This window comes from Aquarana catesbeiana, linkage group LG11 (assembly GCF_042186555.1).
Source record: "Aquarana catesbeiana isolate 2022-GZ linkage group LG11, ASM4218655v1, whole genome shotgun sequence".
NCBI classification, from domain to species: domain Eukaryota; kingdom Metazoa; phylum Chordata; class Amphibia; order Anura; family Ranidae; genus Aquarana; species Aquarana catesbeiana.
In genome coordinates, this window is record NC_133334.1 from 143,754,209 (window position 1) to 143,777,041 (window position 22,833).

Below are 22,833 nucleotides of genomic sequence, written 5' to 3' on the forward strand. Positions count from 1 at the left end.
TATTATTTATATTTATGATTTCGTTTATTTTCTGTTGTGTTTTTTCAAACAACTGGGCAATGTCTTTCATGTTATAGACCGTAAACCTTTCCTCCTCTGCAAGCCCCTCAACACCCTGCAGAACCGGTTTCAGCACTTGCCGACCCTCTTTCTGTTCAAAATTTCCGATATGCCTGCGAATCGCTGACAAATCGGCTCGGTTCCAAATTGACATGCCAGATCCAAAAAGTCCTGGGATGGACCCAAGTATGTTGTCCAAGCCCTTTAACTTTCTGGATCTGAAAATGCCCCTGTGCGGAGTGAGGTTTGGTTCTGCAAATGGATCATGAGTTCGGCTTGCATGGGAGGCAATCAAATCTACCAGCAAGGAAGAATAAAACAAAGACACATTTGTCCGGGCACATGAGCCGAATTCAGCCATGTTCCACTGGGACAAATTAAGTACCACAGGTACATGAATGAACTTCACATTATTGAACAATATTCCCGGGATTGATGTTGCCGTTAGGCCACTAGGTGGTCCCTCTTGCAGTGATGGGCATTCCAATGATGTTGGTTTGTAATACGGGATTGCAGCTGTAGTTTTGGGCAAATTTGTAGAAGCAGGGGTGGTGTTACTCTTTGGGGACACATGCAAAGTAACTTTTCCTGGGACGTACTGAAGAGTGGATGCATGTGTGTTGCTGGCCAAGGGGATGGAGATAACAAAAGAATATTTCCACTCTCCGGCATCACTCAACCGTGTCTCTTGAATCAACAAGGATCCGTTTTGAAAGCTCATGACTCTATCCCGGTAGTCAGTGATATTCCCAGCAACGCCATTAACCCAGACTAAATGATTATCAATGGGACTCCACCACTAAACTTGCTTCCCCACAGTTCCTACAATGGCCACAGGCAATAAGACAGGTTCCCCCTCTATGCAGTAGACCGGATTCTTCTCCACGATCACGCTGATGAGTGGTCCAGTCTCCTCTCCCTTGGTATGTCCGAACAGATGGAGCAGGATAACAATCCACATTGACTTCATGGCTCTAAAAGGGAAGAAAGCAGCACATTTTAGTTGATTTCTTTGGCTCCATGGAACTGTTTCAGTTGGTTCGCATGAACCCATTTATCTTGTGTCTTTTTGCCCGCTTCTATTCTGATTTTATATACAGACGGACTTAATTTATCAATAATGTAAAATGGGCCTCTCCATTTTTGACATAAACTGTTATCCAGGGGACGTAGCTCCAAGAACATAACTCGGTCTCCTATGGCCCAAGTGCATTCTCGAACCCCTTTGTCAAAATACGCCTTGGCTTTCTTTTGACTTTTACCCATTTGTGCTGCTGCAAATACATGGATCTCTTTTAACGCTTTTTGGAGTTTAAGGAGGTATTGGTCCATTGACAGTCTGTCTATTGTAGGGGTATGCATCTCTAGCCAGAGATGTTCAGGGAGTCTCATCTGTCTACCTGTCAGCACTTCAAAGGGTGTCAACCGGGTAGCATATGAGGGAGTTGCTCGGATGGCCATGGCCAGTAATGGCAACAGATTATCCCAGTTCTTACCATTGATGTGGACAAATTTTTTTAGCATTGTCTTAATCTGCCGATTGGCTCTTTCAACCTGACCTGAAGATTCTGGGTGATATGGAATGTGAAACTTTTGCTCCACCCCTAACATCTCTAGGCAGGTTTTTACCATCTTTCCCGTAAAATGGGTCCCCTGATCTGACTCTATTGATGCTGGGAGCCCCCATCTACTGAACACCTGTTCCACCAAAATCTTAGCCGTAGTTTGTGCAGTGTTACTTTTGGTTGGGAAAATCTCTACCCATTTCGAAAATAAATCTGTGACTACCAAAATGTATCGGTTGTTTCTAGAAGTGACTGGCAAGGGTCCCATGTAATCCATTTGTAAGGCATTCCATGGCCCTTCTTTCAGTCGGATTCGTAAAGGGGCATTGATCTTCCTTGGTGCGGGGTTAACCTGTGCACAGACAATACAATTGTCACAATACTGCTTCACATCTGTCATCATGGAAGGCCACCAATCTATGTTCTTGAGCCGCTCACCTGTTTTCTCTGACCCTTGATGACCCCCAGTAGGCAGGTCATGCACTATGTAAATCATTTCATTCTGGTATTTTTCAGGAACCACCCACGTTACTTCATCTCCCTGATGCAACAATACCTTTTTATCTTCTGATAATTTGAGGTGTTTTATGTACTTTGCCAAAGTATTCCCCTCCGAGAGTTCCCCAGTCTCATTTTGCAGTTTTTGCATGATTTCCTTAATGTTATCATCCTGCCTTTGTATGTCCGAAATATCCGGAACTTCTATGCAGGATTTTGTGAGGGCACAAACAATGGGGCACAAGACTGGGTCTGGCAAATTCGAAGGAATTTCCCAGATCTCCCCTCCCTGTGCTCCTTGTTTGGCCAAGCAATCCGCCACCTCATTTTGTTCCCAGTATGGGGCAGTACCTGAATGACCTTTTACTTTGCACACCCATGGTTTGACTGGCAACTTTTGCACCAATGATACAATATATTTCAACAGGGATGCATGTTTAAGTGGAGACCCATCTGAGGACATGTACTGGTGGGTGTGCCAGAAGGGCAGAAATTCTGTAAGAGCATTACAGACCCACGCAGAATCTGAGTATAAAACAATTTCTTGGTCCCCTTTCATCAGTTCTAGGGCATGAGCGATTGCAGCCATCTCAGCAAATTGTGCTGATTTGACTTGACATGACCGAAAGATTGATGTTTGGGTTTTTGCTTGTGGATTGATAAAGTATATTCCAAATCCTGCATGTGGGGACCCCTCCACGTAAAAACATGATCCATCTGTGAAAATTTGGACTGCGTTTTCAGGGACTGTTTCCTTTGCTGACAAAGGTCTAAAGAATTGTTGCGCAGATGATTGGGGGGTGATCTCACATTCATGTGGTACTCCCTGGTAAAGGAGGCCATGGGCCCTAGTGGACGGATTATTTGTGTGTTGGACTTTAATGTCTCGGTCTTGAAGCAACAGTGCCCAGTGGGCTAATCTGGCATTAGATACATTGCCATCCTTCACTCGGTCTGTAAGTAAAAATTTAGTGGGAGTGTGCGTTGTGTGCAGGATGACTGGGTTAAGCCCTATGATGTACGTGAAGTATTTCACTGCCCAAAACGTAACTAGGAGGTGTTTTTCACATAGAGAGTACTTCATTTCCACAGGAGACAAAAGTTTAGATGCATATGAAATGGGTCTCTGTTGCCCATGGATTTCCTGTGACAGAACAGCTGACATGGCTGTCTCTGATATGGCAGTCTCAATGTGAAAGGGCAGTTGGTACTCTGGGTTGGCTAACGCTGGCGCTTGCGCTAAAGCTTTTTTAAGCTCCTGCACTGCATTGGTGTGTTGCTCAGTCCAGTGCCATTGGGTATCCTTTTTTAACAAATCATACAGAGGTGCAGACTTTTGGGCAAAATCAGGGACGAAAGCCCGTGAATAATTTACCAATCCTAGAAAAGATCTCAGAGTAGGGATGCTCACTGGCAGAGGTAATTGTAGAATGGCTTTTACCTTTTCGGTTGCTATCTTACGCCCGTTTGCTGTCACTGTAATCCCAAGAAAAGACACAGATTCCTTCAACAATTGTGCCTTGATGGGATTACACTTCAGTCCCGCCTTTCCTAGGATCTGCAGAAGTTCCTCCAATAACCGCAAATGCTCTTCTTTGTCGCATGTGGCTAGCAACAAATCATCAACGTACTGGAAAAGATTCTTTGGAGAAGAAAAATCAATTAAAATATCTCTCATGGTTGCATGAAATAACGTAGGAGAGTTATGGAATCCTTGAGGGACAGAATTGAACGTATACTGTTTTCCCAGAAACGTGAATGCAAATTTGTATTGACATTCTTCTGACAAAGGTAATGACCAAAAACCGTTCGATATATCCAATACGGTGAAATATTTGTGTTTGGGATTCAACATGCTCAAGACATCCGGGACAGATGCAACTGTGGGGGCGCAATTGTTTGTAACACTGTTCAATTTGCGGTAATCAATTGTTAATCTCCACGAATTGTCAGTACTTTTGCGAATTGGCCATATTGGCGCATTTGTTGTGGATACACATGGCCTGATGACCTTTTGGTCAAGCAGTGAATCTATGGTTTCCTGTATGTAGCTGATAGCTTCCTGTGGAAAGGGGTATTGTTTTTGCGGAGGTGGGTCTGGCCCACTGATGTGTATTACCGTATTTACCTTTCCACAGTCATGTTTATGTGTTGCAAAGGATCCCTGCTGTCTTTCTATCACCGGCTGTAGAAGCTGATGTTCTGGGTGATCTTTAATGATCTCCAGTATGTTATATTTTGAATCATTGAGTTTGATGGCTGCAATTGTGTGAGAATCAGGTATCACTATGGTGCTACCCTGATCAGTCGGAGCCCCTTGCAATAGTAAAAGGTTGGTCAGATCTAACATACATCCATTTGGAATTAAGAAGTCTGAACCCAGGAGGCTGGTTTCATTTGGCAAACACATTAATGCTACTGGCTGTTTTAGGGATAACTCACCAATTTGGATTGTCAGTGGCTTGGACAAGGCAGACTCAACATTATGTCCAGCAAAGCTCTGGAGATTCAACGGCTTTCCTGAAGATAGTGATGAGTTTAAGGGATCTTTGTCATGAATAATTGAAATGGCCGCACCCGTATCTAGAAGCATAGTACATTGACGGCCCCTAATCAATGCTGACACTACAGGGCGCCCACACCTATCCAGAGAAATAGGTGCTAAAATTTTGGGGCCTTGTGGTTGTCACCATTGACGACGGTCAGCCTCTGTCTGAGAAGCTACCTGTACTTCCTTTCCAGGGCCTCCTTGAAAGGCCTGTAATTGTTGTCGTAACTCTGCATAAGTAGGAGCTCTTTGTGTCTCACTGACATGCTTGCCCTCTGATGGGTGGCTATAAGAGTTTCCTCTTCCTCTGCCTCTGCCTCTGTAACCTGACTTCCCCCTATATCCCCTACCCCTCCCTTGTAAACTTTTGTCCCAGTTAGGGTTGTATGGAGGATTTGATTCTCCAGGGGCGTGGGGGCCTTCTATGGTGGTAGTCCTGCATTGTAATGCAGCCACCTTCTTAAACAGCTGTTTCTCTTCTCTTTCCTTAAGCCTGTGCTGTTTATATGCTTGAATGGCATGGAATGATCTATGTATTAATCCAATGACCTCCTCATAGCTGTGTTTTCTTGGATCTATCAAATGCTCACATTTTATGCGAATAGCTGGATGGGCATTATGAATCAATAAATTCTTATATTCCATGTCCTCTCTAGTGGTATTACCATTGTTAGTGTTATATGCTGCCCACAATCTATTGGCATACACTAAAGGGTTTTCCTCATTACTTTGTGTAATTTGATAGGCCACCATCAAACCTATAGCTGCGGGGTTTATGACTTTTTGCAATTCTGCTACGGTTGCTTGGTAGCTACCTTTGCCCTCCTTAATTTGATCTGGGAGTGCATTCCAGGTGTGGGCGTCAAGGGTTAATTGTAACACCTTAACCTGGTCACTAGGACTTTCCACACCTAAAAGCGCACACCTCTGTTGTACATTGTTCGCATGTGAAGTAATGTGTTCATTCGTTTTAATTTTGCCGATGAAATCAGCCACACTCATGAGGGTTTTTACAGGTTGAATTGGATATACTTTAGAGCTTACCTCATTCCCTTCACTATCAAACCCCAAAAGTGTTTGATTTCCTTCAGGAGAGGAGAAGATCTGGGTCCTACCCATGATGGGGAACTTGTCTTGCTCCTCACTTGTGGATAGCTGGTCCCCATTGTCTGGTGGGTCTGTGCCCATGGTGGCTTCTCGATTTTCCTGTGGCTCTGCGATTTCTCCCATCGCCACAGGAAAAGTAGAATTAGGACCCATATCTTCCTCTCCCCAGTACTCTTCATATTCCTCTGTGTCCCCAATCTCATAGGCACAAGTAGGTGCTGTAGCATTAGTATGTTCACATCTGCTAGCCACAGCCGCCTGTCCTTTAAGCATAGAAATTGTTTGTAGCAACTGTGACTCTGTTTGCGTGCAATGTGTGTGATCTATACTTTTTCCTTGCTTAGCTTCATGTAACTGATTTTGGACTACTTTGTATGCAATCGTTATGTGGTCCAGTTCAGTCTCAACTTTAGTCAGCATGTTTTTATATTGTACCACTTCGTTTTGAGCCAATTTGCAATTTTTAACATTTTCCTCCTGTGAGGCATTAACCATTTGATTAAGAGTGGTTAAGGTTTGTATTTGGTTATGTAAAGCTGTATTCTCCTTTTCCCTCTCTGAAATTGTAATATTTTTATTATTGACTATATCTTCCAATTGCTGTATTTTAGCATTCATAGCCATACAAGCCGCATACATGCCTGCTACAGCTAAACTTTTGAGTTTTTTACTCTTTTTGGTTGTTTTAAATTGTTCTTCAAATAATTCCTGCACGTATACCCAAGGGGATAAATGCAGTTTAGCATCACAGGCAAATTCATTGCTTTTATGTTTTAGAGTATACGTTGCTACAAACTTTTCTAGACAGGACATGGCTGCCATTATTACCAATTAATATGCACAAATTGTAAGGTAAATTACGTTAACTGTTCCCTTGTACTATACAGTCAATTTTGAGATTACCGTATAGAAGGAGGGAGAAAAAGACAATAAACAGAAACTCAAATACAATTCAGAAAATATAGTAAAGTTAGGAAAATAGCATATATTTTCAGATCTCTATAAAACAATCTTTTAGCTTAATGGAGACACGCTAACAATAGCCTGTAGCCTACACAGCATAGACAATAGCAACAATAGAATGGTAAACACAGCCGTGTTTACATCAATCTCTGTTAAAGGCCACTTAGTTTAAAGAAAAAAAAAAAACAAGAAACTGCCAAATAAACAAAAAAAACAAAAAAAAAACCAAGAAACAACAATTTGAGTTTGTCAAACTATTGAATAATAGCGCATGATATACTATATTAAATAATCTTTATCAGATATTAGATTCAGTACCAAGACGTCCACCGTTTTGTACTTTAACTGACAACAATGAGAATGTTACTGCTTATAAATTCCCACAGTTAAAACAACTAGCAAGGCAAACAAACAAAATAAAAAAAAAATGCAAAACAAAGCAAAAAAAAAAAAAAAAAAAAAAAAACGCAAAATCAAAGCAAGAATAAAAAAAAAAAAAAAAATTCCTTAGTAGGTTAGTTTCAATGTCCATAAACCAATATCATCCCTTTTAGTGGACATACAATTTGACCACCAACCAAACCTATGAACCTGTTTCAACCTACACACAACAGAAAACAAGCACGTTTTTGCACGTTTTTGTGTCTTAGACCTAAAGCATCAAACTAAACCAGTTCAAAAAAAAAAAAAAAAAAAAAAAAATTCAAAAACCAAATTAATACAAAAAATTATTAATTATGAGGAGAAAAAAAAAATTATTATTTTTTTTTTTTTTTCACAAAACGAAGGACCACTCTTTCAGTGTCCTCTTTCCATAAAACAACAATATTAAAAAAAAATCAAAACAGAATATTTCCCAATCTGTACTTCCTCCCCCTCAAATTTTACCGGTTTCTAAGGGTACATCCAAAGTACTATTTTCAAGTATAATTTTGGGATATTAAACAAAAAAAAAAAATTCACAAAATATCTGTGGTGTAAAGTCTCTCCTTAGAGTTACCCACTAATAAAAACACAAAAAAATATTTACCTATATTTTTCCCTAGATAGATTGGATAAGCTGACTCAGCTTCAATTCCCCCTCATAACGTTAATCTCTAATACAAAAAATTTTGGTATTATATTAAATACTTTCAGTCCTGTGCTGGCTTAGTGGTCGCCACTCTTGACGTTCTAAACGTACATTTATGAATTATTAACCATAAGATATGAGGTTGGTTAAATAAGGATTCTCATAGCCAGAAGTGAAAGCTTAAATATAATAACATTTATTAAAGAAGTGTTAAAAGTCTACCTAATACACAGACAATATCTATAGTCTTAAGGGAGAAAATATTAGGTTATAGTACAAGAAGACAAAGTATAATCATTACAATACAAAGGGTAAACAAACAAGCATGACAAGCAGGTATACCTTTAAGTGCTGGAAGATGTTCTGATAATTACCTATATTATGAATGTTCCGGGGCCCAGGTCAGCTTTCATCTCCTCCACTACTCTCTTTGGAATACCTTCTTATAGGCCCATCTCTCATTGAATTGAATAGGGCCAATATGATTGGTTTATTCTGTTAGCCCTCTATTCCCACCAGGCATATCTCCTAATTTGGGCAACTTCCTCCTGTTGTGGTAACGAGCTGGGGATAAGTTGTTTGAAGAGGGATTAAGGTGAGAGTCATCACCTTCTCTTGAAAGGGGTACTTAACTTATGCATGGCCTTAGCCAGGGCAAAACCTCCTTTCCTGAACAGATGAAAGAAATATTTGTCATCCTCTCAAACACCCCTTTGAAATGGACAAATGGTTGATTAGCATGGAGGAATACAAAGGCCTTTATTGACCTAATGAATTTGGCCCTTTAACAATTAAACTTCAGATGGTATCTGTCCTTGACCCTTTGAACATCAAATATACGTAATCAGCTGATTGTCTTCCCAGCACATCCTTCTCGCATACTACAAGTAGCTGTTAAATGCATTAGCTCTTTTCAGCCAGATCCTGTCGCGTATTCACATCTAGCTAAATTACCCCTTTACTGAAACCCTGTCACATACACACAACTATTATTTCTTATCCAAAAATATATATACACATCTATATACAGATATTCTCAGTTGCTAATGGAGATTACTCATAAACTCCTCATAAGGCAACACTGGCAACTTTTTCCTTGGAGAATGGTGGTAGTCCCTTCCGGTCCCTATGTCCAGAGACTCCCGTGCTCTTTTTTACGACCCATAGCTCTGACCTGGGCTTCCTGGTGGCACCCGGCCTTCCAGGTTTCTACTTAATAGACATTGAGTTTTTTATTTCCTTTTTGACTTTTGTTTTCTTTTTTTTGTCTTCTTCATCTTTCTTGCACTCTCAGGTTATTTTTTAAAATTTTTTTAACCTGGGACTGTTAATCTTCCCTACATCAATACCTTTCAGTCACTTTGCTGCCACTGCTGCACAGATTCCTATGATACTTGATATGTTTTTCTTTTATCAAACATCAAAAAATGTATCCCCTATTGTGTACGGTATAAAATGTCTAACGCTTTTTCTTTTGTCTAGGTTGTTCTGGCACTGAAATTTTTGACATATAATGTTAAAGGTTTAAACTCCATTCAAAAAAGATGGTTGGCTTTGAAGGAGTCTAAAGCTTCCAAGGCAGACATAATCCTAGTTCAGAAGACCCATTTCAGCCCTGGGGGATCCCTCAAATTCGCCAGCAAACATTTCCCGACGTCTTTTCTGGCTTCCGACCCGTCTGGTAAGGCAGGCATAGCAATTTTGATTCACCGAACGTGTCCCTTACGGGTCAAATCTTCCCTCCTGGACCCCCAGGACAGATATATCATCCTAGATTGCTCATATCTCACTCAGTCCCTCACTATTCTTAATGTATATGCTCCTAATTCTGGTCAGATTAGCTTTCTTCCATGTTTGACACTATAGATAAGTTCTCCCAACCCTTTATAGTGATTGGAGGAGATTTCAATGTAACTATGTCCCCAGATAAAGATAGATGTACATTGTTTTCCCCTGCTACATCTGCTACAGCCAACCATCTCTCTAAATCATTTCAGAAACTAATAAGAGCTAAAAATCTCCTAGACATTTGGAGGATCAAACACCCCACTCACAAGCAATACACGTTCTACTCACACCCCCACAAACTCTATTGATCATTTTTCATTTCTACACCCCTCCTGACATCTACGTTTACTCGGAAATAAACCCCATAACATGGTCGGACCATTCATCCGTCCATCTCGACATTCATCTCTCCTCTGCTTCCCCTAAAACATGTCACTGGAGATTTAATGAGACATTTCTTCGCACCCCTGAACCTAAAGACCTCCTGTTAAAAGCCCTGAAGGAATATTTTCAACTTAACGTAGGCACGGTTTCGGAGCCCTCCACTCTGTGGGAAGCACATAGAGCTGTTTTTCAGGGACAATGTATAGCTATTGGCTCCCGTCTCAAAAAAGAAAAAACATTACAATACTCTGCTATTATGTCTAAACTCTGTTCAGCTGAGAAACTATTGTTAACTTTCCCCACGGTGGTTGGGCTCCGGACTGTAGTATCATTACGAAACCAACTTAGATCCTTGATGATGAGCAAAATAGATAAATCCCTTTTATGGTCTAAACAAAAATTCTACAAGTATTCCAATAAACCCCATAAAATGTTGAAACCTCGTCCCTTCCAATCTTCCCCTGATTTTCTCAGACAAACTGATGGAACTCCCACCTATTGCCCCTTTACTATGACTAAACTTTTTGAGAAATTTTATCAACAATTCTATAATTGTCTACAGACAGATCCTAACTATAATTTTTCACAGGAGAAATTCGATCAATTCTTTGAACACCTACAACTACCAAAAATTACGCCCAAACACCTTGCATCTCTAAATTCGGCAGTCACACCGGAAGAGCTGGAAGAGGTAGTTAAACATCTCCCCACCCAGAAAGCTCCCAGCCTGGACGGCCTACCCTACTCTTATTACAAAACTTTCCTACCAATTCTAAGCCCCCATATGATTTCACTATATGCTTCTTTTTTCAAAGGGACTGCACCACATCCACAATTCCTTCATGCTCATATTTCCATGATCCCGAAACCTGGCAAAGATCCCTCCCTTCCCGATAATTACAGGCCCATTGCATTACTTAATTTTGACTACAAGATATTCACGAAAGTGCTGGCTAACAGGCTTTCTCATATAATCCCTAGACTTATACATAAGGATCAGGTAGGCTTTGTTTGAGCCAGACATGCAGGAGACAATACAAGATGCACAGTTGATCTCATAGCTCTCTTAAACAAGACTTCCCGTCCAGCCATAGTCTTAAGTCTTGACGCGCAAAAAGCCTTTGACCGGCTTAGCTGGCCATATCTGTTTGCAACTCTCTCCAATTATGGATTTGATGGCCCTTTCATAGCAGCCCTAAGTGCCCTATACTCTCGTCCTTCATCCCAAGTCCAATTAGCTTCTTATTTATCACCACTTTTCTCATTAACTAAGGGAACCAGACAGGGTTGCCCTTTATCCCCTCTCCTTTTCATTCTTTGTCTGGAACCACTAGCTGCAGCTATTCGCACCCACCCTGATATAAAGGGAGTCCTACTACGCCAAAAAGAATATAAGCTGTCTTTGTTTGCAGATGATGTCCTTTTAACTCTGACCAGGCCTCATATCTCTCTCTCTAATCTCATGGCCTTGTTGAAAGACTTCAGCTCCATATTGGGATACAAAATAAATACTAGTAAAACAGAAGCTTTACCACTACACATTCAGCCTTCAGATCTCATTAATCTCTAACAAAACTACTATTTTCATTGGTGTCCATACTCCCTTAAATATTTAGGTGTAAACATAACCTCCTCGTATTCAACTTTGTATCAAGCTAATTATCCCCCACTCTTTAGGGACATTGACCGACTCCTGCGACAATGGGATATATATCCCATTTCCCTCTTGTGTCGCATCAATGTCCTGAAGATGTCTATTATGCCAAGACTCCTTTACCTATTTGACACGCTCCCAATTTCCATTCCAATGTCACAACTTAAAGCTATGCAGAGAACATTTCTTAATTTCATCTGGCACTATAAAACACACAGGATAGCGAGCTCAGTAATGTTTGCCCCCAAATCACGGGGTGGGATGGGGATCCCAGATCTTAAGACGATCATCACTTGGTCCTCCAGAATGGCACCTAACATATGGGCAGAGATTGAAATGAGCATCACTAGACCGGTACACCCCTGTGCCATGATATGGGCAGATTTGGACTCCTCCATGTGCCAACTTAGAAACATATGCCTAGGCCCAATGCTATTCTCCCTTGCCATATGGAGGAAATGTTCACATCAATTCCCTCTTGTATCCCCATGTCCCCCGTTGTTAAATATACTGTTCAATCCTGATCTACCGGACAGCCTATCATACCATAGAATGCTTCCATGGACACAGGCAGGCATTTTCCAGCTCCGAGACCTCGTACATCCTCTTACTTATACACTTTTGTCTTTTGAAGAACTACAAAAGAAACACCAGATACCTAAACAATTATTCTATTCCTACCTTCAGTTTAGGAATTACATTGCCTATAAATCCCCTAATTTAAGCCTTAATAGACCTACCCCATTTGAACTCCTATGTGCTCAATGGCCACATCAGAATCATCTCATTACTGACATTTACAAACTCCTACATAACGCAACCCCTATTACTAACATATCCCATTCCTACATGCAGAAATGGTCCCAACTGATATCTCACTCTATTTCTCTCTCTCAATGGCAGAAGATTTGGGAAGCTATTTCTAAATCATCACAATGTGTGGAACAAAAAGAGACTTCTTATAAAATATTATTTTTCTGGTATAGAACCCCTGAAATTCTACATAGGTATAATTCCAAGAATTCTCAGCTATGTTGGAGATGACAGGGAGACACTGGCTCACATTTCCACATCTTTTGCGATTGCCCTTTGATACTCCCATTTTGGATAGCCATTCAGACCTTTATACAAGATTTGTTTAAAATTTCGCTCTCGCTAGACCCTACCCACTTTCTGTTAGGTCTACCGATCTCTGGACTCTCCAAACATGCCCAAAAATTAGCCACCTTTATTTTGCTTGCTGCAAAAAGGGTTATACCCTTGAGAAGGCTGTCCCCTTCCCAACCTACTCTTCCACAGGTATTACAAACATTGGAGCAGATATGTAGAATGGAACGCCTTACTGCAATAATACACGAATCCCTCCTGCAATTCTCCAAAACATGGGACCTATGGGATCATTCAAATCTTAACTCTGGTGTTAGTTACCTAACATTCTCTGATGTACCACCCCTCTGAAATGCTCATCCATTGATTGCCCATTCATTGGCCTAATGCCTTTTTATTATATCATTATTGTCTCGGTTTCTTTTTTTACTTTTCTTTCTTACCTGACCCTATCCATCTACTTATACCTTCATTAAATATATAGCTTAAGTCTAATTGCTTGCAGTATTGGTAGGGTCGCGACTGTTTTTGAAACAACTTTTTTTTCTTTTCTCGAAATATGTTATAAGTTGTATACAAACTTGAATGTTTTTTACATATGATTTTGTCTGTATGGATAATTTTTCTTTATGTTTTCTTCAATAAAAATCACAATTTAAAAAAAAAAAAAAAAAATGCAAAATGCCTGCAGCCAGAACGTGGGGCATTTCTCCTTTTGTCGTCATCCTTGCGATCACATTCTTTCTTATCTGTTCATGAGTGGATGGAAATTCCAAATTCTTTCTTTTATCGCCCCAGGCAAATGAAAGCCTAGAGGAGACAATTTGCATGCCAAAACTTCTTTTAAACAAGATTCTGGGACAAGCAAAGAAATCCCCACAACAGGGACATCCTGAGCTACAGTTGTTGTAGCAATTGAGGGCAAGGCAGGAAGCTGTCCAAGAATAGAGGAAGATCCAGGAAGAGAGAGGCATTGACGCATCCAGCTATCACCATCTTCAGCCGCGGCCCAGTCCATCACTAGGCGAAGTAAATGCTCCATGGCAGGTAAGCACAGATATATTTTTTATTATTTAATTGCCTTAACTGACATTAATGAATTAAACTTATAGGTCTGCCACAATCCCATAGATGGTGGGGGCGGAGACATTTCATGCCCCGCCCTTCACTTTTATTACAGGAGGGGCAGTCCTTTGAGATGTTCTTCTGCCGATTATCAGTGGAGCCTTTTAAGAGCGTCTTTGCACTTAACGACAGTATCAGTTGAACCTGCATGTAGTATAGGCACAGTATAGATATGGTATAGTCTCAGCACAGGTGCAAGGTAGATGTGGTTCAGATGTGGTAAAAATTTGGTATAATCCATACACCCATACACTTGGTGTTCTGTTCTTAGTGGCCCAGTCCCTGCTAGCAGTATCAGAAATGGGTATATAGCCCTCTCACCAGTCCCCAAGATGCTGCAGTGACTTCTCACTGTAAAGGGGGGTCCCCTCGGTCTCTCCCCGAAAGCCTCCAGTGATCAGTGTTTGTAAGCAGAGGGTGAGTGCACACTCCAGGCTCCCTGCTGCAATGCTATAGATGCTGTTATGTGGGCAGTGCTGTGCTGCCCCTGGGTAGCCATACTCCCAGTCTCTGACTCTGATCTCTGCTGGCATGGTCTCCCACAGGGAGAGAAATATCCAGACAGAGGTGCTGTCTCTATAACTTCCTCTGTGCCAAAAGGAAGAACCTTCCCAGACAGTTTAATAAAAGTCCTCTTTCCACTCCTCCTACTGCACAGTGCATATCGGGATCTGAAGTGTAACCATTATAGTGTAGCCAATATATGGCTGCCATCTCAAACTACAACTTCCAGGATTCTACGCACTCTGCATAGAAGACTATGGGCTTGCTTGGCTTTAGCTCTCCACCTGCTGGCCAGAGGGAGATGGTGCAGCATAACATTAGTATCACAGTATAGGGAGAGAGAGGCAGATAAAGAGCAATGTTTCCTTCTCCATGTTGTTGTAGCCCAGCACCTGGCTACACAAATAAGTGGGCCCTTCATGCAGTTCATCTCTATTTCATAAATAAACCTTATGTGCATATTACAAATAACAAAAATTGCACTATAATAAAAAAACTAAAATATGGCATTCTACCACAAGGATACCATCCATGTGGCACATTTGTACAAGATTATAAGCACTAAAATATTTAAAATAATATCAGTTAAAATGCTGCTGCTATCCTACCCATTACCTACTCTCTACCATCCTGTCCGCTACCCACTCTCTACAACCATACACCTTTCTTTTATTTTTTGACTTTGAGGACAGTCAAATACATACTCGCTTGACCCCTTATCAATCCAAATCACTTGGATACACATCTGCATTTTAGCCACTAGACGCTCAATTATAAAATAATCGAACTCGACCAACTCTCCAACCATCACTGATGTCAAAACTGCCATTCAATATGTCTACCTAAATGAAAACCTTCAGCTGAATTAAACTCTCACCTATCATCTCCTTGTTAGGATTATCTTATATGACCGAGAGCAGGATGGACTTCTTACCCTCCCACATATTGATCCAAATAATCTCCTCACTCAACAAATGCCCTGCTTGTGTTGCATTGTCTTCAACCTTAGCTGATCCAGTTTCCCTCTTTTCCTTCCAGATATGGACATATTTGCATATCTTGTTATGTGTTTCTGTCATAGTTCTGTCATAATCTCCATTGTTCCCTCTCCTTCCCCCTTCCCTCTCCTCCATCCACCACCCCCCACCTTTTCTCTCTTCATCTGGATACCTAACCAAACAAGCTCACCATGTCTCCAACAGCTTCCTATTTCTCAGGGATTACATTGATTCTTACCAGAGGTCATCTATGACTTATGTTTACAAATTATCTGCGATTACAAAGCTGATTGTTTTTGTCATACTTGACAATCCCTTTTACCTGATATGAGCATTATTTTTTTTTGTCTGATCTTTTATGTACTCTATGTTGATGTTTATTTCTGAAAACAATTAAAAAAAATATGTTTAAGAAAGAAAGTTGCTGCTATAGGGGTGTACGTAAGTTAAAGTGGAACTTCACTCTCTCAATCAACATTGACTATTTTGAATCCTTATACTGCTAGCATTAGTAAATAGATAGAAACGTATATGCTATTTACTTGTTTTATACTTTTTTTACATTTTCCCAGTTACGTCCTGTTTTCCACGCCTGGGGGAATTATGTCATACATCCCAAGAGTCTTCAGGAGGGGCGGAGGTGCTTTCTCAGCTAAGCACATCCTCCTGCCTGCATGCCTCCGCTAAGGGTGGATGGATTCCAGGAAGTAAATGCTACACGAATCATCTACTCCTACTCAAGATGGCCACAGCCAGAAATGCTAGGGGGAGTTTTTCAAAGTGATTTCTCAGCAAAGCACGGAGATATGAATGGATGGATGGATGGGAGGTTTGCTTTAAATATTAAATGAGTTAAATAACATTTCTGGTTTGTAGTGTTCAGATGCAATGTAGTTCCACTTTAATTATCCATAATGCAAGCGTAGAAGACCATGGCACACATACATTTCATGGTGTTATATTTAACAAATTCAATTCTAAAAGTGCAACTAAAGGCTCCTGAATGCCAGTCTAAACAAGTACCAAATCCCATTACTACGTGATGAACAAACCTCATAAATAAAGAGACATTTTCTCCTTTACCTTACTTGAGTGAGCCAAATCCTCTATCCTTTATGTCTCACATGCCCCCCCCCTCCTCCCCGACAATGTAGCTCACAGTTGGAGGGTTTCAGCAACAATGGTAGGGAAGGATTATGTTTCATCAAGTACTGATAGACAAGCTACAGGCTTGTAAATTAACAGTGACAGTGATGATAGCCATGCCCGCTGCATTATTATCCCACTATAGTGCTGGCACAGCCTACATGCGAGCGGCAACTAAATTCAGGAGCACACATGCACAGACAAACTACAGATAGAGTTGGGCGAACAATTTACTCGACCCAAACATTGGCTGTTCGCCCCACTCGGGGAGCACCCAAATTTGCAAGGTATTCAGTGGGTGTTCGATCCTCCAAACGTCCTGCAATGCACTGCATGCAGCATAGTGCACTCTGCGCCAGTGCAGTGAACAGTGAATAGCTGGTTGTTAAGGAGTGGGCTGGGAAGCCGGTCAAGGCATTCTTAACAACCAATGAGTCTTCAGCTATCAATGTGATTTCCCGCTGACAGCTGAATAAAAAAAAACATTGGCTGCAATAAAAAAAGTAAAAAAAAAAATGGCCCTTTGGGTCTGGTATGGTTTTTAAGGGGAACCCCACTCAAATTTTTTTTTAAGAAAATGACATGGGGCCCCCCAAAATCCATAACAGACATTTATCCAATCATGCAGCCTGGCAGGCCAGGAAAGGGGGGGGGACAAGCTAGCGCCCCCCTCCTGAACCATATGAGGCCACCTGCCTTCAACATAGGGGGTGGGTGCTTTGGGGCAGGGGGGGTTTGTCCTCCCCACCCCAACGCACCTTGTCCCAATGTTGATGAGGGTAAGGGCCTCATCCCCAAAACTCTGGGCTGGGGTTGTGGGGGCAGGCAGGGGGCTTATTGGAATTTGAAAGGGGGCCCCCAGATCTCGTCCCCACTCCTATGTGAATGAGTGTACATTGTAACAACATGAGGACAGAGCCCCCTCTGCCCCAAAGCACCCACCACCCATGATGTGGGCATGGGGCCTGGTATGGTTCACGGGGAGCACTCACTCATCCCCTCCTTTCCTGGCCTGCCATGCTGTATGCTCGATAAGGATAAAGATCTGATATGTATTTTGGGGGGACCCCACACCTTTTTTTTTGGTGTGGGATTCCCCTTAAAATCTATACCAGACCCAAAGGGCCTGGTATTTGAATGGGGGTGGACCCCACACTGTTTTTCTTTTCCTTACATTTTTCTATTGCCTGCAATGGTATTGTATTGCCGGCACTTTAAATGTCAATTTAAATGTCAATTCATTCATTTTTTTTCTTTAGAAAATTTAATTTTTGCTGCAGCATGTTCTATATGTGCTACAGATGTGCCACTTTACAGGCAGACTATGGGGACCCCCCAGGCACTATATTTAACTATATTTAATGGTATTTTTGATTTTTATTGTTGCACTTTAAGCATCATTAAAATCACTGCACCAGTAAAAACAATCTTTTCTTAGATTTTTTTTTTTGCATTGATACATGCCCGCCAGGGCAGTACCTGGGCCCCCATACCCTTTTTATGATCAATTACTTAAATATAAGCCTTCAAAATTGAAATTTTTTTCCAAGTTCAGGTTCCATAGACTTTAATAGGGTTCGCCGTTCGGGTCAGAACTTTTTTTCTCTGTTCCAGAGTTTTAGTGCGAACTGAACAGGGGGGTGTTCAGCCCATCTCTAACTACAGACTGTAGCCTGTACTTTGACTACAGTATTAGATGTTAGTTTCTAATAATCAGGCAGAAAAGTACAAGCAACAGAAAATCGTCATGGGAGGAGGACCGCAGGTATGGTTAAAAGTGATATTAAACCCAAAACAAGTAAGGTATTGCAGCTTACCAATCATTAGATGTAGTAGTTGCATTTATTTTTTTGTTCTTTTTTCCCCTGGTGATCTAGCCAGGAGTGCATCCACCCTGGACGGATGAGCCCAGGGGGTACCTTTTGACAGCCGCATTGTCAGTCTGGAGAGAGGGGAGTGTTAGATATACTAGCAGATTTAGATACACTAACAAATTGAAGCCAAACTCCAGATCTCTAATTATCTACAGCAAAAAGTTGTTTTCCCCTATAGAATAAAGGTTTTACATGAAGAAATGAAAGCTGATCATTGTCATTTTAAGCACCCCTGAAAGTAATAAATCTGCAAGGCAGCTTGTTCTTTTGAAAAACATCAGACTTATTGGCCAGATCACAAGATGAAATAAAAGGAAAGAAAGCCTAAAAAAGAAAACAAATGCAGCCAACACATCTAAAAATTGGTAAGCTGAAATAAAATAAATGTTTGCTTTTAGGTTTAATACTGCTATAAATGTGCAAAAGATAATGCAAGGATGCTGAGATACTATAAATAGCCAAATTTTAACTCAAGAGAGATTTTAATGTGCAACTGATCAATGTCATAAATGCAACATTTTAGCTTCTTATGATTTGCTAAGGTATGTAAAACAAAAGTTATTGACTCCACAGGAGGTGTATATATCTTTGGGGTGAGGGAAAGGGGTTACGGGGGAGTTAGTCTACATAGAAACAGAGCAAGTGAAGATAAACAAATTTCAACAAAAGAAACACCTGAATACAGCTTATTTTCTTATTCCTCTCATGTGAAATGAGTAGCAGGTTAATGGGAGAGAAGATACCTGGGGTGGTTCAGGAATATCCATTAAATTGCCTCATTAGAACTGATAGGCCTCTGTATAATGTAAATGCTTTATTTGTATGTTTTGACTTTTTTGCTGGACTGTATGCTTTACTTCAGGGGTTCCGAACCACTGGGCCATGGGTGCGGCAGGCAGCGTGAGAGAGCAAGGCAGGTGGACGGTCAGATGAGAGAGTCGGGTGGATCAGAGAGGCAGGTGGGAAGATGAGAGAAGCGGGCTGGGCGAGCAGAGATGACATCATCTCTCTCTGCCAGCACCACATCATCACTCTCCCGCCCTCACTCATAACAACCACTGCACAGAGGCCTGCTAAACTAACCAGTGCTGCCACCAATGCAGTGACAATCTGCATCTGGTGGCAGGCATCGTGACAATCTGCAACCTGTGGCAGGCGATGTGGCAGGTGACATTCTTCATCTGGTGGCAGGCAACGTGGCAGGTGACAATCCGCATCTGGTGGCAGGTGATGTGGCAAGTGACAATCCGCATCTGGTGGCAGGCGACATGGCAAGTGACAATACACATCTGTTGGCAGGCGACGTGGTAAGTGACAATCTGCATCTGGTGGCAGGTGATGTGGCAAGTGACATTCCGCATCTGGTGGCAGGCGACATGGCAAGTGACATGCTTAGGGCTCCCACTGATTCTGCATTATGGTGAGTTGAACTATTTCATTTTATATTACAATGTAATAATAGAAATAATGCGCTTCAATCATCCTGACACCATATCAACCATGGTGCCCTGATGATTGAAGTGCCAACACCAGCCACTGCCCAGCCAATTGCCAGCGAAAAATCGCTTACCACCGCGTAAAACCCTCCTCCCCCCGGCATTGGTACAATTATCTGATGTTATCTGATGCAGGGAGGAGCCACGAGAGCCGCAAAGGGACCCCAGAATTCGGTGTTTGGGGCCACTCTGTGCAAAACGAACTGCCCAGTGGAGGTATTTAAAAACAAAATATCTAAAGCTTTACAATCACTTTAAAAATGTATTTTGTCATGGATACGATTAAAAACAGTCTTTGGTTTAAAATGAAAATGTATGAACTCAGGTTAGATTGGAAAATGATAGCCATTCTTTTTCAAAAGAGTATGAAGGTCATCCAAGTCTTGTTGATCTAGACCAATGTTTCTGAACTACAGTCCTCAAGTACAGGTCATGTTCTCAGGCTTACCATCATTTTGCACAGGTGATTTGATCAGTTTCACTGCCTTAGTAATTACCACAGCCGTTTCATCGGAGGGAAATCCTGAAAACATGACCTTTTGGGGGTACTTGTGGAGTGGAGAAACATTGATCTAGATCATACAGGATGTAATCCTGTAATTCTGGGGGCTAAAAGATAAATCAGTCTTGGCTGTGGTATGTTTAGCAAAATGCCTTTTGAGAGTCAATATTTCTAAATCTTTGCAGATCTTTGAAAATGATTTAAAATATTGGGGCTTGTGGTAGGAACAAATTTGAACCATTTGGACAAAAATCTAAAGTCATAGGACCACAATATCAGCCTTAATTGGCAGATAAGAATTTGCAGTTCATATTTGACAATGATTTAATGTGTGCTATATTTGTTCTATTTAGCTAATCTGTAGTGTAATTGAACACTATAAATGATATCTGTTCTCTTGGGGTTAATTATCAGGTATACAACTATTCACTATTCAGCATGGGGATTTTTTTTTAAATAAATATATTTGTAGGGTTACAACTCTCATTTATTATTATATTGCTTTTGAAGAGTGAGCAATGTTTACTCTCAAATGCGTTGAGTTTTTATAACCATACAAATCTAATAAATTGAAATTTTGTTTTATGAATCTTTACTGGATCTAATTTCCTTGGAGCTCATACTTCATGGATATCACAAGTAATCAGCTTGGTAGTCGTCGTGATATACTACACCTGGCATTTTAATCATGTGATCCTTTTCCATGTGAATGCCTCTCTGGTGTTTTATTCTTCTGCACTTAGATGTAATCTGTTTCAATTCAAGTAGCAGTTGAAGGCTTGAAATTGTGAAGACTACCTACACTGGAGCTATGAACTCTTAAGATGGAAATGACTAGCATTCTAGTGTGATTGCTGTGATACACCCTTGTGTTTTCCCAGCCATTTAAAGAGGTGAGCAATTTGCATCATATCATATGTAATGGAGGCAAGCTTGAGTGCATGCATGACATTACCCAGCATGCCCACATGAACAAACATATGGTGCTAATGTAGCACAACCCCCATAAGGGTTGCTGATGTCCGAGTTCCCACTGCTGCACAGACAGTCACACAGCATTTCCTTAATTCACTCAGATGCAGTAAACAGTCCTTGGCTTGTTTTTGATGTTTTATTAGGGGACGATAACTTGATGAGCTAAAGAATTATGGGATGCCCAACTTGAAAATGTCCAGAACACAGAACAAAAAGGGGACAACTTCCTCACTATTTACACAAGAAATCCTCTTCCTCCTTCCTCCTGCACAAACTTGGCAAACCACAGTCTACAAGAGAGCACTGAGCTGACAGTCTTCCCACTTGTCTTGTCCTTGCACCATGCTGATCTACTCACTGTCTCTTCTTGCTCTCTCCCGCTGATTCTCTGGCATGAATCCCTCCTACTGCCTCCTGTGTTTGGATCCTTCCAGGTCAGCTTTCCCGAGCTCCAGCCTGAGGTAAAACCCCTCCCAGCAGGAATTCCTCAAGCACCACCAACAGCACTGCTTCTCTATCTTCCACGACTCCCCTGCTGGCATGGCCCATGTCTATTTATGGGCTTCCCAGTCCCCTACCAGGCCCACTCCTGGGGATTGGCTGAGGGCCCATAAATATTCAAGGCAGCATTACAGACTCATCAGTTAACAGAGTATAGTTTGCCTACTCTCACTACTAGTAGGCTGTAGCACACACTAGAGGGTGCTACACCAATGTCAACGGCAAAGACTTAGAACCCAGCTAGCCTCAAAACCAAATTGGCAGGAAGAGAATACCATAAGGAAAGAATAAGTGTAATATGTAAGAAAAGGGTGAATGAATCAATTGGTTTCAAAGAAAGAAAATAAAGCTGCTAGAATGACCCAGCCAATCACCTAACTTGAATCCAATAGAAAATCTATGGAAATAACTAAAAATCAGAGTTCACAGAAGAGGCCCACAGAACCTTGAAGACTGTGTGGAAGAAGGGGCCAAAATCACACCTGAGAAATGCATGCGACTAGTTTCTCAATACAGGAGGTGTCTTGAAGCTGTCATTACCAACAAAGGATTTTGTAGAAAGTTTTAAATACATTTCAGTTAACGTGTTCAATTCTTTTTTCCTGTCTCATTCCATTTTATTACACAACTTCATTTCTGAACATATTTGTTTTGGTTTCTTTGTATGTATGGATTGCATGGGTTGTTATCGACATGTGGTAAAAATTTAATGTCAATAGCACCTTTAGAAATATATTTACCTAGAAAAATGGTGACATGTTCAATACTTATTTTATCCGCTGTATATATAAATATATATATATATATATATATATATATATATATATATATATATATATATATATATATATATATATATACTGTATATACAGTATATTGTGACATGTTAGGGTTTCTTAGCTCAATGGTAGCGCCAAAACAGTGTATTCACTCAGCACCCGATATCATTTTCAGGGCTCTCCTGTC

At 41.0% G+C, this 22,833-nt stretch overlaps 1 protein-coding gene across 1 annotated transcript; it reads right to left on the minus strand.

The window, feature by feature from the left end:
• Positions 1–1,059: 1,059 nt before the first annotated feature.
• LOC141111721 (protein NYNRIN-like) lies at positions 1,060–4,716 on the minus strand. The gene has a single exon (XM_073603864.1). It carries the CDS (start codon positions 4,714–4,716, stop codon positions 1,060–1,062), a length of 3,657 nt encoding a protein of 1,218 aa, XP_073459965.1.
• Between the last annotated feature and the right edge of the window lie 18,117 nt (positions 4,717–22,833).